Raw genomic sequence first — 13,702 nt, 5'->3', positions numbered from 1 at the left:
TCCAGTAACCATCATTACAATTAACTACCAATGTCAGAGGAAGCTATGCTTCAAAGAGAATTAAGGAAGCTTGCATTTATTTCTGAATTACACTAACTGAGCCCTATGCAATGATTCATTTCCTTGATAAATCAGGAGTCCAGCAGTCTAGGCCATGATCTAATGTGCTATCATAATTTTCGCAGGTAGCTCACCTAGGAGCAACTGCTAATGAAATTAGGCAGCTGAATTTGGAACAGGTTTAAAAAAGAAAAGAAAAAAAAGATTTATGCTTTCTCTCTTTTTAAAAAAAATTTGAAACACTAATTTGTAGTATTCAAGGTAGCCTAAACCAAACACTAAAATATATATTTATTTGAACACAATGGGATTGTGCCAAGAACTTTATTCTGCTGTTCGTGTTGCTTTCCAGTCCAGATCACTGTTCATCACTCAATATTCCCATATGCTTGTTTGTGAGGAAGTCCAGAAAGGGAATGTTACAGATGGCTTGGTGAATATTCATCACGGTGATCTCTCTTGGAGTCCTGGGGGGAGAAGGGAGAATATATCAATGGAATGTTAGTCCTCAAGCCTCTATATAAGCACCTGGTTAAGCAAACAACAGCAAAATCCAAAGGATGAACTCTGCAAATAAAAATGCAGCTATAAACTGGTATTGATTTGTACCATGAACAAATCTTAATTTCTTACTATTATCAGGGCCTGCCCAGACTCTGAACTTTCATTTTAAAAATAGCAATATCATGTACCCCTTTAAGAACAAAAGTTACAAAGCAAAATGTGAGGCTCCATTTGAAGCAATTGCTTTGTGAGAACAATCCTGCCTTTCAGTGGTTTTTAACAAATCAGAGCTGTGGCTGATGAGTGCTAGAGAGAGTCACACAAACTCAAGGGAAGATGCAAAAATGGCTTGAAAATGACTCAGGAAGTTCCTCCTAAAGACAATGGAAAAGAGGAGCCATTTTTGCATATTCCTCAGTGCACATTTCTCTCTCTAGAATCAGGGTTGCCTGGTCCATTTAGAAGCTGTTTTTCTCTCTTCCCTGGTAGAGAAGTGATTGTTGCCTAGAGAAAATAACTTGAGAAATCAAGGATTGTAGTGGATTTTGGGGGCGCACAGAATAGCAACCAGAAGACATGGAACGATGTCTTATCACAGTCTGTGAGTGATTTGGACCTCTGGTGCCTCGGAGTTCTGAACCATTTTAAATTTATAGTCCTCAAAGTAAACATAGATTCTGTCTAATGCACAAATACCACACAAGTTATACAGTACAGTGGTACCTCGGGTTACATATGCTTCAGGTTACAGACTCCACTAACCCAGAAATAATACCTCAGGTTAAGAACTTTGCTTCAGGATGAGAACAGAAATCGCGCGGCAGCAGCAGGAGGCCCCATTATATAACCTGAAGTGGTGCTTCAGGTTAAGAACAGTTTCAGGTTAAGAAAGGACCTCTGGAACGAATTAAGTACTTAACCAGAGGTACCACTGTATAAGTAAAACCTAAGCAAGTATACCTGCTGTGAGGTGCTGCCTGGTAACCAACTGCCAAAGCTTCTCTTAGTATATCACTTGCCAGTTGCTCTGTGGCCTGTTATAAAGAGGGTTTCAAGGACAGAGAACATAAACAGTTAAGAAATGCTTTTAATCATCACAAACCATGTTGTCAGAGCTGCTTCAAGATCCTAGCTCACAGAGGATCACGCTAGCCAGCGGTCATTAAGTAAAAGTCTTTATTGAATTACAGTTTCCATTCTCACGCTGCTGTCTGCAACTCTACGTCTACTAGCTAGATCGGCGAGGCTCCGTCTGAGTCTCCGCCCCGTGCGCACCAACTTAATATCCTAGCCTTGCTCCACCTTTTCCTCCTGACTGTCCTCCTCTGGGTCCCTCTACCCCCCGGGGCTTCTTCCTTCCGGGATTCTTCTGACGCTGACCCAGACCCTTCTGCCTCCTTGCGCCGGGCTTTAGGACCCGGTTCCCTTTCGGGGCTGCTCACTGCGCCGCCTTCCTCTGCATTTGAACTTGGCGCGCGCGCCCAACCTTCCACTTTCCTCTTAACCGTTTCTTCGCTCCCCGATGGAGGTGTGGCCACTCCTGACTCCTGCCCTCCCTCCTGTGGTGAGCTGCCAGCGCTTCCCTCCTGGCTCCTTTCCTCTTCCCTGCTTCCTGGCGGTGACGCTGGTCCCGATTTCCAGCTGCTCCCCCCTGAGTCTCCTCTGGCTCTATCTTCCTGGGGTGCCTCCCTAGACGCCCCCCTTGCCCTGGCCTCTGGTGCTCCTTTCTGTGAATCCTCTGATTCACTGGAAAGACTGGGAGATCTCGGGTCGTCGTCATCACTCATCCTTTCCTCTGTCTCCTCCCCTTCGCTCTCTGTTTCCTCCCTTGCCCGTGCCTCTGCACCTAAACCCCTGACATCCATCCCCCCCTCGAAGCCCCCCAGTCCCCCCTCCCCTCCTTCCGATGCTGGAGCTGGGGGCTGCTGTTGCAAAGGGACGAACGTCGGATATCGGTCGCTTCCCGTGGCAGGCCTCCAGCGGAACTCTTCCAGGTCTTCCTCTCTGCTCTCGTTGACGACAGTCACCTCCTCTTCCATCTCTGTGCCGCCGTGCTCGAAACCAGGGTCGTCCCCGAAAATGTCCATGTCCGTCTCTCCCGCACTTCCTCCAGGCGGCGTTGCTCGGCCGGAACAGTCCAGCCACTTCCTGCGGAACTGCTCCTCCGGCCTATCGTCCCACCAATACGAGGGTTCTGAGACAGATCCCGAGGGTGACCCCTCCGGGGAACGGACGTCTCGTGTTGGTTCCTCGTCCGAGTCGAACCCCCTGAACGTGCTGTCCGAAAGCGTGGGCGTGAAAAGCCAGTCGTCGAAAAAGTCTGCTGGCATAGGTCTATGTGGGAAGAGGGCATGAAACTCGTCTTTGAGCAGAGGTTCGTCTAAAGCGTAGCCCGGCACCCAGCTGTTCGCACTGGCCGGGGTGCCCTCCCTGGCGAGAAAGTATTCTACTCCCTCTTCCCCCCATCTGGAGTCCAAAATCTCCGTGACTTCGTTGATGCGCTCCTCCTGTGCCACTCCCGCGTGCCCCGTTCCTTCTCTGAGCGGACTCGGCGCCGTTCCGGGTTCCTGGAACCTGTGCGGTGCCTTGTAGGGAGTGAGCACCGATCTGTGGAACACCGGATGCATTCTGGAACCCTCCGGAAGCGCCAGCCTGAAAGCCACCGGGTTGACCTGCTCTTCGACTTGGTAGGGCCCCAGTTGTTTATGCCCTAGTTTCTTCTTGGCCAACGACCTGGCCGGCACTGCGTGGGCTGCTAACCAGACCCAGTCTCCCACGTGGAGCTCTTCGCCAACCCTTCTGTGTTTGTCCGCTTGTACCTTGTATGCGTGTTTAGCCAGCTCCAGGTGGCGCCGCAGCTGATCGTGGACTTCCTGCAGCTCCGACGCGAACGCATCTGCTGACTGCGGCTCCCCTTCTCCCCTGCATTCCAGTCCCGGAAAGGTTCTAGGGTGCCGCCCGTTGTTGGCGAAGAACGGCGTGACGCCCGTGGATACGTGCTTCGTGTTGTTGTAGGCAAACTCTGCAAGCGGCAGGTAATCCACCCACGTCGCAGGCTGTTGGTTTGCATAACATCGCAGGTACTGCTGCATGATGGCATTGGCTCGCTCCGCTTGCCCGTTGGTCTGCGGGTGTCTCGCCGACGCCAGATTGATCTTGACGTTTAGGAAGCCCATCAGTTTCTGCCAGAAGTTCGAGATGAACTGCCGCCCGCGGTCGGACAGAATAGACCGTGGCAGACCGTGAACCTTGAACACGTGGTCTATGAACAGTTTGGCGGTTTGCTCCGCCGTGGCCACCTTAGCACACGGAATGAAATGCGCCATCTTGGAGAACAGGTCCACCACCACCAACACTGCCGTCTTGCCCCTTGAGCTGGGCAGATCCGTGACAAAGTCCAGAGCCACCCTTTCCCAAGGTTCGACCGGAGTTTGCAGCGGCTCCAACAGTCCAGCCGGCGGTTTGTGCACCGGCTTTGCCCTCTGGCAGGTGTCACACCTCGCTACGTAGTCTGCGACCTCCCCTCTCATTCCAGGCCACCAGAAATCCCTGGCTACTAATTCCACCGTCTTCTCCTTGCCAAAGTGCCCGGCCGTGGGTGCGTCGTGCAGCTGCTGTAGCACCTTGGCTCGAAGTTCGTCACCCGGCACGTAGATGGCCCCTTTACGGATGAGCAAGCCATCTCGTAGCTGGAAACCGTCGGCCGCTGCCTTGCCCCCTCGCACCTCTGCCATCTTCGTTTGTGCGAAGGAGTCCCCCTGCAACGCTCGCCGCACCGCCTCTAGGTCCACGGTCGCCGCGGCGCACGCCCACACTGTCGGTGCAAAGATGTGCATGGCGGCCGCTGGTGTTGCGTCCTCCAGATACTGTGGCTTGCGGGAGAGAGCGTCTGCCATGATGTTGGTGTCCCCCGGGACATACTCTATTCGGAAGTCGAAGTCCGCAAAGAACTCAGCCCAACGTATCTGCCTCTGGTTCAGGAACTGTGCCGTGCGCCAGTGTTCCAGATTCTTGTGGTCCGTGCAAACCTGCACCGTGTGCTTGGCGCCGATCAGAAAGTGCCTCCACGCCTTGAACGCTGCATGAATGGCCAGCAACTCCCTGTCCCATATGGTGTAGTTCTGCTCGGACTTGCTGAGCTTCCTGGAGTAAAACGCTCCCGGCCGCCACACGCCCTGCGGGTCCTTCTGCAGCAGGACCGCCCCCACTGCTCTGTCCGAAGCGTCTGTCTCCACCCTCATCGGCATGCTGGGGTTGACATGAAGCAGCTGCTCTTCCGACGCGAAGAGACGCTTGAGGGCCTGAAAGGACTGCTCCGCCTGCTCTGTCCAGATGAACTTCTTCTTCTTGGAGCTAAGGGTGTCAGTGATGGCCGCCGTCTGCATCGCGAAGCCCTTGATAAACTTGCGATAGAAGTTCGCAAAGCCGACAAACCGTTGGACCTCCTTCCGGTTGCGTGGGCTCTTCCAATCCAACACCGCTCGAACCTTGGCGCTGTCCATGGCGAGCCCCTTGGCAGACAGCTTGTAGCCCAGAAAATCCACCTCCGGCACGTCAAATTGGCACTTCTCCAGCTTGGCGTAGAGCCTGTGTTGCTTTAGCCTGCCCAGCACTTCCTTGACGTGCTTGTCATGTTCTTGCTGCGACTCCGAAAAGATCAGGATGTCATCCAAGAAACAGACGCACGTCTTGTAGAGAAGTCCCGCCAACACGTGATGCATAAATGCTTGAAAAACGTGAGCGCCATTTTGTAGTCCAAAAGGCATAACTCTGTATTCGTAGGTACCCAGTGGCGTGAACATGGCTGTCTTCCACTCATCACCTTCCCGCATGCGAATGAGGTTGTACGCCCCCCGCAGGTCCAACTTGGTGAACACCTTTCCTTTCCGTACCTTCGCCAGGAGGTCGTCGATGCGGGGCATGGGGAAGCCCGACGGCTTGGTCACACTGTTCAAAATCCTGTAATCCACTACGAGTCTTTTTTGGGGCGTGTCTCGCTTCTTAACAAAGAATACAGGACTGCCCCCCACTGCCTTAGACTCCCGGATGAAACCGCGCTCCAAATTATGATCGATGAAGTCTTTGAGTTCCTGCAGTTCGTCCTCAGACATGGAATACAGCTTCCCTTTAGGCAGCGCCGCCCCCGGCAGCAGGTCAATTTTGCAGTCATATGGTCTGTGAGGGGGTAGCCTGTCCGCCTCCTTCTCGCAGAAAACTTCCAGAAATTCTGCGTACTTGTGGGGAATCGCTTGCAGCGTGCCTAGCAGCAGCTGTGACTCCTCTTCCTCTCCTTCCTGCCTGGGTACGATGCAGTGTTCAGCACAAAAGGAAGAGCCGAAGACCAGCTGCCTCTGGAACCAAGCCATCGTTGGGCTGTGCTTGTCCAGCCAACTCATACCCAATACAATGGGCGTGTCAGACAGTTGAGTGACGTTGAAGCTGATGACTTCCCTGTGATTCCCAAGTCGCATCACCATTGGTGGCGTCTGCTTCACCACTTGCCCCCCTAGCAGCTCCCTGCCATCCACCGTGACAACCTGCAGGGGCAGTGTGGCCGGCAGCAACTGCACAGCGTGCCTGTCGACAAATTCCTGCCCTATAAAGTCCGCGTTGCTGCCGGAGTCGATGGTGATTGGCACGTCCATGGTGATTCCATTGGGCAGCTGGAGAGATGCTGTGAGCCTCACTACTGGTTTGGGCGGGAGGGGGTTCACTGGCTGTAAAATTTCTGGGGACTGCGTCACTAACACGTCTGGCTGGGCCCCAGTGCCTCTTCCTCCAGCCAGACATTGTCGTTTCCCTGCTGTGGTCCTCCCTGCTGCGTTGCTGCAGTCACCATTGCTGAGGCTGCAGTAAGCTTGTGGGGCCTCTGGGGACACTCTTTCGCCATATGCCCTGGCTGCTCACAGACGTAACACTTCCTGGTCCCTCTAGGAGGCTTCGCCTTCACTGCTGCCGGTGCTAGGGCTCTGGTTGCTGACTGAGCCCTTGCACCTCCAACCTCCATAGGTTCGGCTCCTCCTCCTGGCGGAGGCGTGGATTGCGTTCGCGCTGCTTCTCTGGGAAAGAAGGAGGGGCCCCCGGCTGGTTCGCGCCCTCCACGTCCTTCGTCCTTGCTCCACGGACGTCCTTCCAGCCTCACCCCCACGGCCAGTGCCCTCTGAACGACCTCCTGGGTGGTTCGGGGTCTCTCCCCCCTCGCTATCTCATCTTTAATCGAGTTGTGCAGTCCCTCCCAAAAGAGGTCTCTTACAGGAGCCGAATCTCTGTCCCATTCCAGGGCGCTGACCAAGGCGAAAAAGCGTGCATGATACTGTCTGACGCTGGCCCTCCCTTGTCTCAGCCCATGCACCTCCTTCCGTGCAAGATCAATGTCAATACTTGATAAGAAACACCCATCCATCGCTTTAATAAAGGCATCCACATTCTGGAGCGCCGGATCGTTATCTCTCCATAAATTGCGCAACCATGCTTTCGCCTCCCCATGCAGATGGGACATGATGAACCCCACTCTCTCCTGTTCATCTCTAAAGTCTTTATGCAACAGTTGCAGTGCGCACAGTACGTCGGCTCTAAAGTTGGGATACTGTTGCAGGTTCCCATCGAAGTGAGAGAGCAGCCCGCCTGTCCGTCTCGCCAACCCAATTCCCTCCTGCCGGGGTGGTTGCTTTGCCAGTACGTCTAACCTGACCTGGAGATCCCTGCAGGCGGCAGCTGCCTCGTCCTCTCTCTTCCTGGATGCGAGAACCTCGGCGTTCAGTTGTGCCACTGCTTTTCTGAGGTCCTCTATCTGCTGCTCAGCCGTCATGTCTCCTGCCGTTCGTGAGCTCGCTAGTGGGCGCCTGTTTCTCTCCTCTCCTCGAGGCTGCAGATGCCCACAATGTAGAGACGGAGCCTACTGTCAGAGCTGCTTCAAGATCCTAGCTCACAGAGGATCACGCTAGCCAGCGGTCATTAAGTAAAAGTCTTTATTGAATTACAGTTTCCATTCTCACGCTGCTGTCTGCAACTCTACGTCTACTAGCTAGATCGGCGAGGCTCCGTCTGAGTCTCCGCCCCGTGCGCACCAACTTAATATCCTAGCCTTGCTCCACCTTTTCCTCCTGACTGTCCTCCTCTGGGTCCCTCTACCCCCCGGGGCTTCTTCCTTCCGGGATTCTTCTGACGCTGACCCAGACCCTTCTGCCTCCTTGCGCCGGGCTTTAGGACCCGGTTCCCTTTCGGGGCTGCTCACTGCGCCGCCTTCCTCTGCATTTGAACTTGGCGCGCGCGCCCAACCTTCCACTTTCCTCTTAACCGTTTCTTCGCTCCCCGATGGAGGTGTGGCCACTCCTGACTCCTGCCCTCCCTCCTGTGGTGAGCTGCCAGCGCTTCCCTCCTGGCTCCTTTCCTCTTCCCTGCTTCCTGGCGGTGACGCTGGTCCCGATTTCCAGCTGCTCCCCCCTGAGTCTCCTCTGGCTCTATCTTCCTGGGGTGCCTCCCTAGACGCCCCCCTTGCCCTGGCCTCTGGTGCTCCTTTCTGTGAATCCTCTGATTCACTGGAAAGACTGGGAGATCTCGGGTCGTCGTCATCACTCATCCTTTCCTCTGTCTCCTCCCCTTCGCTCTCTGTTTCCTCCCTTGCCCGTGCCTCTGCACCTAAACCCCTGACACATGTCTTATAAAATCGACACATCCCCATGCACAAATTACAAAGAACGATACATTTGTTTAACTTGTCAACACCATACCTATATAAATGTATATAAAAACAGGACTTTGGACATGCAGTCTCATATAAGCCACAACTTAATTTTTCTGCATTTCACTCAACAAGCTATGACTTAGATTTCACACTGTTGAATGACAGAAAGTTTTCGAACAGTTTACCTTTAAAACCATATCTTCTATTACGGACGCATAGACGTTCTTGTGCAGCTCTACAGGCTGAAAGGAAATTCCTATCTATAAAATGAGAGGGTGAATAAAAGGTTACCGCTCTTGACTACTAAACAAAGGAGCAGACAAATAGGACCAAAACGTTCTGTTAAAATGGGATTCTGACAACCTGACAGAACTACTTGCTGGCATGGTGGGGAGGGGGAGATGTGTGGAAGGCACATCACAGGAAAACTTCTGGCTCCCCTAGTTGGGCCTGCCCACTCTGTGTTGAGCCCCGTTATCTATCTGCTATGGGCTAAACGTCACCATCTCCACATCAGGTCCTGGGGTTCTTGTTATCAGTTTAAGTTACTCTTCCTCAACCTAGTGGCTCTTCCCGATGTTTCAGGCTACAGCTCCCATCATCTCCAGCCAGCAAAACAGATAAGCATGGGGAGGACACCAGACTGAGAAAAGCTGGTGTAGGCAAATTGAGGGTGGGGATTAAGTTCCAGGCAGTCTAGGAGTACCAGCAAGCTCCAACCAGCCTTGTAAAGAAAAAGTCAACACAGCTTGCAAGTATCATAGGACAAATGTATTATACTGTCAAGAGCTTGAGGCAGTGAATAATTCTTCATCTAGCTAGGAAGAGCATTTATCTCTGTACCTGCTCCACTGTCTCGCGCACAAACTCTGATGTAGGTTGGGGTGCCAAGTAGAACTTTGCTTCCTCTTGCTTCTCCTCTGGTTCCTTTTTAATGTTTATTTTCAGAGGCTCAGCAACGTTGATAATGTCTATTTCCTCGTCATTGTCTGGCTCTTGCTTGAGGAACCGCTCCAGCTCTTCCAGCTTTCGACATAGTTCTTCCCCAGTGGTGTAAGAAGATGAGCATTCTTTCCCAAGAAGCAATCGGGAAGACAGAAAGAGGATTTACAAACAGATCTGTATCTAGTGACAGATGGGTGCAACTAAAAGGCATTCGGAGTTCGTGCTGAACCGCAAGGAGGAAAAAGCCCTAATTGCTACCGCCCAACACCAGAACATGGTTTCCAGTGGCAACATCCTGCCATCTCAAGTTGCCATCATCGTTATGCCTGAAAAGGAGCCCATAAAAATAGAGACACTTGTGCTGTGGATGGACTGACATTTCTCAAAGCAACCTGCCTCATTCTGCTACAGTGACTCCAGTCCCACAGCAGCTGTGTAACCAGATAAGCATTACAGGTTTGCAACCACACTAAGTCAAGCTTTAGTCTTATTGAAATAAATGGGATTTTTTATTAACTTGTTCCATTGATTGACAGAACTAATTTAAGTTCAGATTCATCCTAAAGTGAGGGAGCGTGGCTATGGATAAAAATGCCTGTTTCACTGCCCTACTTGTAAAAAAAAAGCAGCAAGTCAGAGCTGTTCACTCTGGAACTGGAGCGAGGAAACACACTGTTCAATAAACATAAGAATTTTCGTTTATAGATATTACCGTGACGAAGGAGGGAGCTTTAAAAAGCAACTTATACGCAGCGGGCATCAACATTTCAAGAGCCTTTTACTAACAATTGCAAAACTGCTCTGGAGGAGTGGGGTACTTGGCTCCAGTCATATCACAGGTCTTTGTCTAGGGATGGGGAGCCTGTGGCTTTTTAGTAGCTGACTGTAAATCAGGGGCCAGCAACCTTTTCCAGCTGTGGGCCAGTCCACTGTCCCTCAGACCATGTGGTGGGCTGGACTATATTTTGACAAAAAATAAAAATGAACCAATTCTTATGCCCCACAAATAACCCAGAGATGCATTTAAGATAAAAGGACACATTCTACTCATGTAAAAACACGCTGATTCCCGGACCGTCCTCGGGCCGGATTGAGAAGGTGATTGGGCCGGATTCGGCCCCCAGACCTTAGGTTGCTTACCCCTGCTGTAAACCTTAGCAGGCTAATACAGTGGTACCTCAGGTTACATACGCTTCAGGTTACACACTCCGCTAACCCAGAAATAGTGCTTCAGGTTAAGAACTTTGCTTCAGGATGTGAACAGAAATTGTGCTCTGGCGGCGCGGCGGCAGCAGGATGCCCCATTAGCTAAAGTGGTGCTTCAGGTTAAGAACAGTTTCAGGTTAAGTATGGACCTCCAGAATGAATTAAGTACTTAACCTGAGGTACCACTGTACAAGTGCAGGCAATCCTTCAGGCATCCTGGCCTCAAACTGCATAGGACAGCCTTTCCCAACCTGTGGGTCCCCAGATGTTGTTGGACTACAATTCCCATCACCCCTAACTAGCAAGGCCAGAGCTCAGGGATGATGGGAGTTGTAGTCCAACAACATCTGGGGACCCACAGGTTGAGAACCGCTGGCATAGGACATTAAAGACAGCACTCTGCATTGGCTGCCCATTGCTTTCCAGGCCCAAATTAAGAGGTTACAGAATCACACCTGTTTTTAGCCCTAAGGCAAATGATCTGTAGAACAAATTGTTCCAAACATGAAAGAAATATTTTCAAAGTGAAAAGGAGGTGCCCCCCCACCAGCATCGGGATCCAAGGGTAGCAACAAAGGGGGAAAGAAAATGCTTCCATTTGCAACCCATTAATTTAGAACCGGGCACTAACTTTACAAATTTGATCACATGTTACGGGCAGAAGGAAAGCAAGACCACCTCTCTTATTTTACCTCTTCTCCAAAACAATATGGATGCCTATGGGGTCAGATGTGCAAGTCTAGAGCTTTTCTCTAGGAAAAGTTACCCATAAAACAAACACATGGCAGATGCACAGAGTGGGCAAGCCTACAGAATGTCCTGCTCTCATTCTCTCACCACCTACCCAGTAGAGCACAAGGAGAAACCAGTGTAGACAACGGAGAGAAAGTGACCCACTCTCATCAAGAGAAAGCACTTCCTTTTCAAGCTCTTTAAAATGGTACAATTGTGAAGTTCTATAGACCAACAGAAACACACTCCAGGAATCCACATCAGAGTGAGTCGTGCATATAGCAAGAACTGGGCCACTGAGGCATGCTGCCTCCTTTTGTGTTAGTCCACTCCAGGCTTGACTGCAGTCTTTCTAGATGTGACGTTCCCTACAGAACATGTTCTAGATCCATGTATATCAGGAAGCCAGGGATGGTCAGCAGAAACCTAAACCCACCCCTCCCCTCCCTTTCCATGTCCTCCTTTTTAATATTACGTCAAGTGCTTTCCAGTAAAATCTGATTTTTTGCTTCTATTTCTGCAGTTTCAAGTTTTGGATAGAAAAACCCAGATACATCTTCTGCATTGCAGAATGAATGAACAGATGCTGAATCATTCCTTCTGCCGATTCCTGCTTTAATCCCCAATCTTGCTGCCACTTAAAACCCAACCCACTCTTTCCCAGCAAGCAAGCACCTGCCATTCTAGCAAGAGCATAAAAAAATATCAACTTTCAGTAGAAGTCATTTAGGAATAGAAAGCTTCTGAATTATGTCTGCCAAATGAAATTGAAACTTTCAGGAGAGACAGATTGGACAAGTAAGGGAGGGCAGCAATTCTGTTTCCAAAATCAATTATGGATTTTGCAAAACAATGTTTGCTAGCTCCTAACCTATCTCAATTTGAAAGAGCTTCCAAATGAGCAAGTTAGCAGCATGCTCTGTCTATACAGTTGGGCTAGGGAACCTCAGGCCTGCTGGTCAAATGTGGCGGTCCAAGCTTCTCTATCCAGCTCTCAGGATTTCCTCCCAGGCCATCCCCTCTCCCCAAGTCTTGATCTACACCCTCCATGCATGCTTTTGCCTGGCTGGAATGTGTCCGTGCATTGAACTAATGCCTGCAGGACGGAGAGACGTGGGTGTTTAGAAACTACCACTGTATATCTTGAATTACTGCACAGAGGTAAGAAGCGCATCAATTGTTCTGCCTGTTTTTGCCATTGCCATTGTTGGCAAGGTGGCCCCTTGAAGACTGACCTGGAAGAAATGTGGCCCTTGGGATAGAAAGGATTCCCCACCCCTTATAACAGAAAGGCAATCCAGCACAGTTAAATAGTGCACCATAAATATACCATGCTGTGCAACACGGAATCTAGATTCGCTTTTGTAAAAATCAGGTACAACTTAGGTTCCGGACTGCCATGTTTTCACCCACTGGGGCTCCTGTGCCTCTAATGGTGGTGGTGGCCTGAAAAACCTTGTAGTTTCTTTTGAATCTCACCAAACCCAAAGGAGCATCAAATCAGAGCAAATTTTCTTAAAATCTGTGGGTTCTTTGGGATACCAAAAGCAAAAACTGAAACGGACAGAACAGAACTAAACTGGCGCCAGGGGCTTATAAATGGAACTCTGGAGGTAGAATCATAGAATCATAGAGTTGGAAGAGACCACAAGGGCCATCGAGTCCAACCCCCTGCCAAGCCGGAAACACCATCAGAGCACTCCTGACATATGGTTGTCAAGCCTCTGCTAAAAGACCTCCAAAGTAGGAGACTCCACCACACTCCTTGGCAGCAAATTCCACTGTCGAACAGCTCTTACTGTCAGGAAGTTCTTCCTAATGTTTAGGTGGAATCTTCTTTCTTGTAGTTTGGATCCATTGCTCCGTGTCCGCTTCTCTGGAGCAGCAGAAAACAACCTTTCTCCCTCCTCTATGTGACATCCTTTTATATATTTGAACATGGCTATCATGTTGCGTTGTGGTGCGTTGTTAAATCATCACCAAGGTACAGATGTTTTGAGATTCTAAAATAAGACTCCTTACCTGGCTCGTTGTCTATTTGTGTCAGCACATCTTCTATGGAATCTTCATTCCTCAGAGTTTCCGGGTCAGGTGGTGTGTAGCCACGGGAGCGACACCAATTTACAACCTGCTTTGTTTTCAAGGGGGCAATGCTGTGAAATTTTGGGTGTTTCTCTATGATTTCTTGGAGGATCTTCCTTATTGTCAGTGCTCGTTGCCACTGTAACAGGGGGAAATCCAGAAAGGACAAGAGCTAAGATTTAGAACAAAACCCCCCTGTTTTTATCCATCTTTTACAACTTTAGAATAGGATCAATTATGGTAAATTAGTAAAAACAAAACAAAACACCATTGTAGTTCATTGCAGAAAAACAACAACCAAGAGCACTGCAGATATAGTTCTTGTAGCAAAAAGCTTTTGAAACAGGAATGCATTTCATCAGATCCATGATGAAAAATAGAACATTATGAAAATAGCTGCTTTTACATATTATCCCCCAGAGTGCTTAAAAAACAGTTATGGGTTCAGTTCCTTGATCAGTGTATGGCCTTAGATTTTAAATCCGTAAA

General features: G+C 50.2%; 1 protein-coding gene across 1 annotated transcript in view; it reads right to left on the bottom strand.

Annotated features, from left to right (window-relative positions):
* Positions 1-261: 261 nt before the first annotated feature.
* The window catches only part of YEATS2 (YEATS domain containing 2), a 43,514-nt gene continuing 30,073 nt past the window's right edge, over positions 262-13,702 (bottom strand). Inside the window, exons 28-32 of the mRNA XM_081191103.1 lie at positions 13,154-13,352; positions 9,092-9,318; positions 8,434-8,508; positions 1,525-1,598; positions 262-527 (exon numbers count right to left, since the gene is read on the bottom strand). Of these exons, the coding sequence (XP_081047229.1) occupies positions 419-527; positions 1,525-1,598; positions 8,434-8,508; positions 9,092-9,318; positions 13,154-13,352 (684 nt within the window). The 3' untranslated portion in view covers positions 262-418. The remainder of the gene's footprint in view (positions 528-1,524; positions 1,599-8,433; positions 8,509-9,091; positions 9,319-13,153; positions 13,353-13,702) is intronic.

Source organism: Podarcis bocagei, assembly GCF_964188305.1.
Source record: "Podarcis bocagei genome assembly, chromosome: 4".
Lineage (NCBI taxonomy): Eukaryota > Metazoa > Chordata > Lepidosauria > Squamata > Lacertidae > Podarcis > Podarcis bocagei.
Note: the sequence above shows the minus strand (reverse complement) of the source record. Positions and strands in the feature narration are given on the sequence as shown.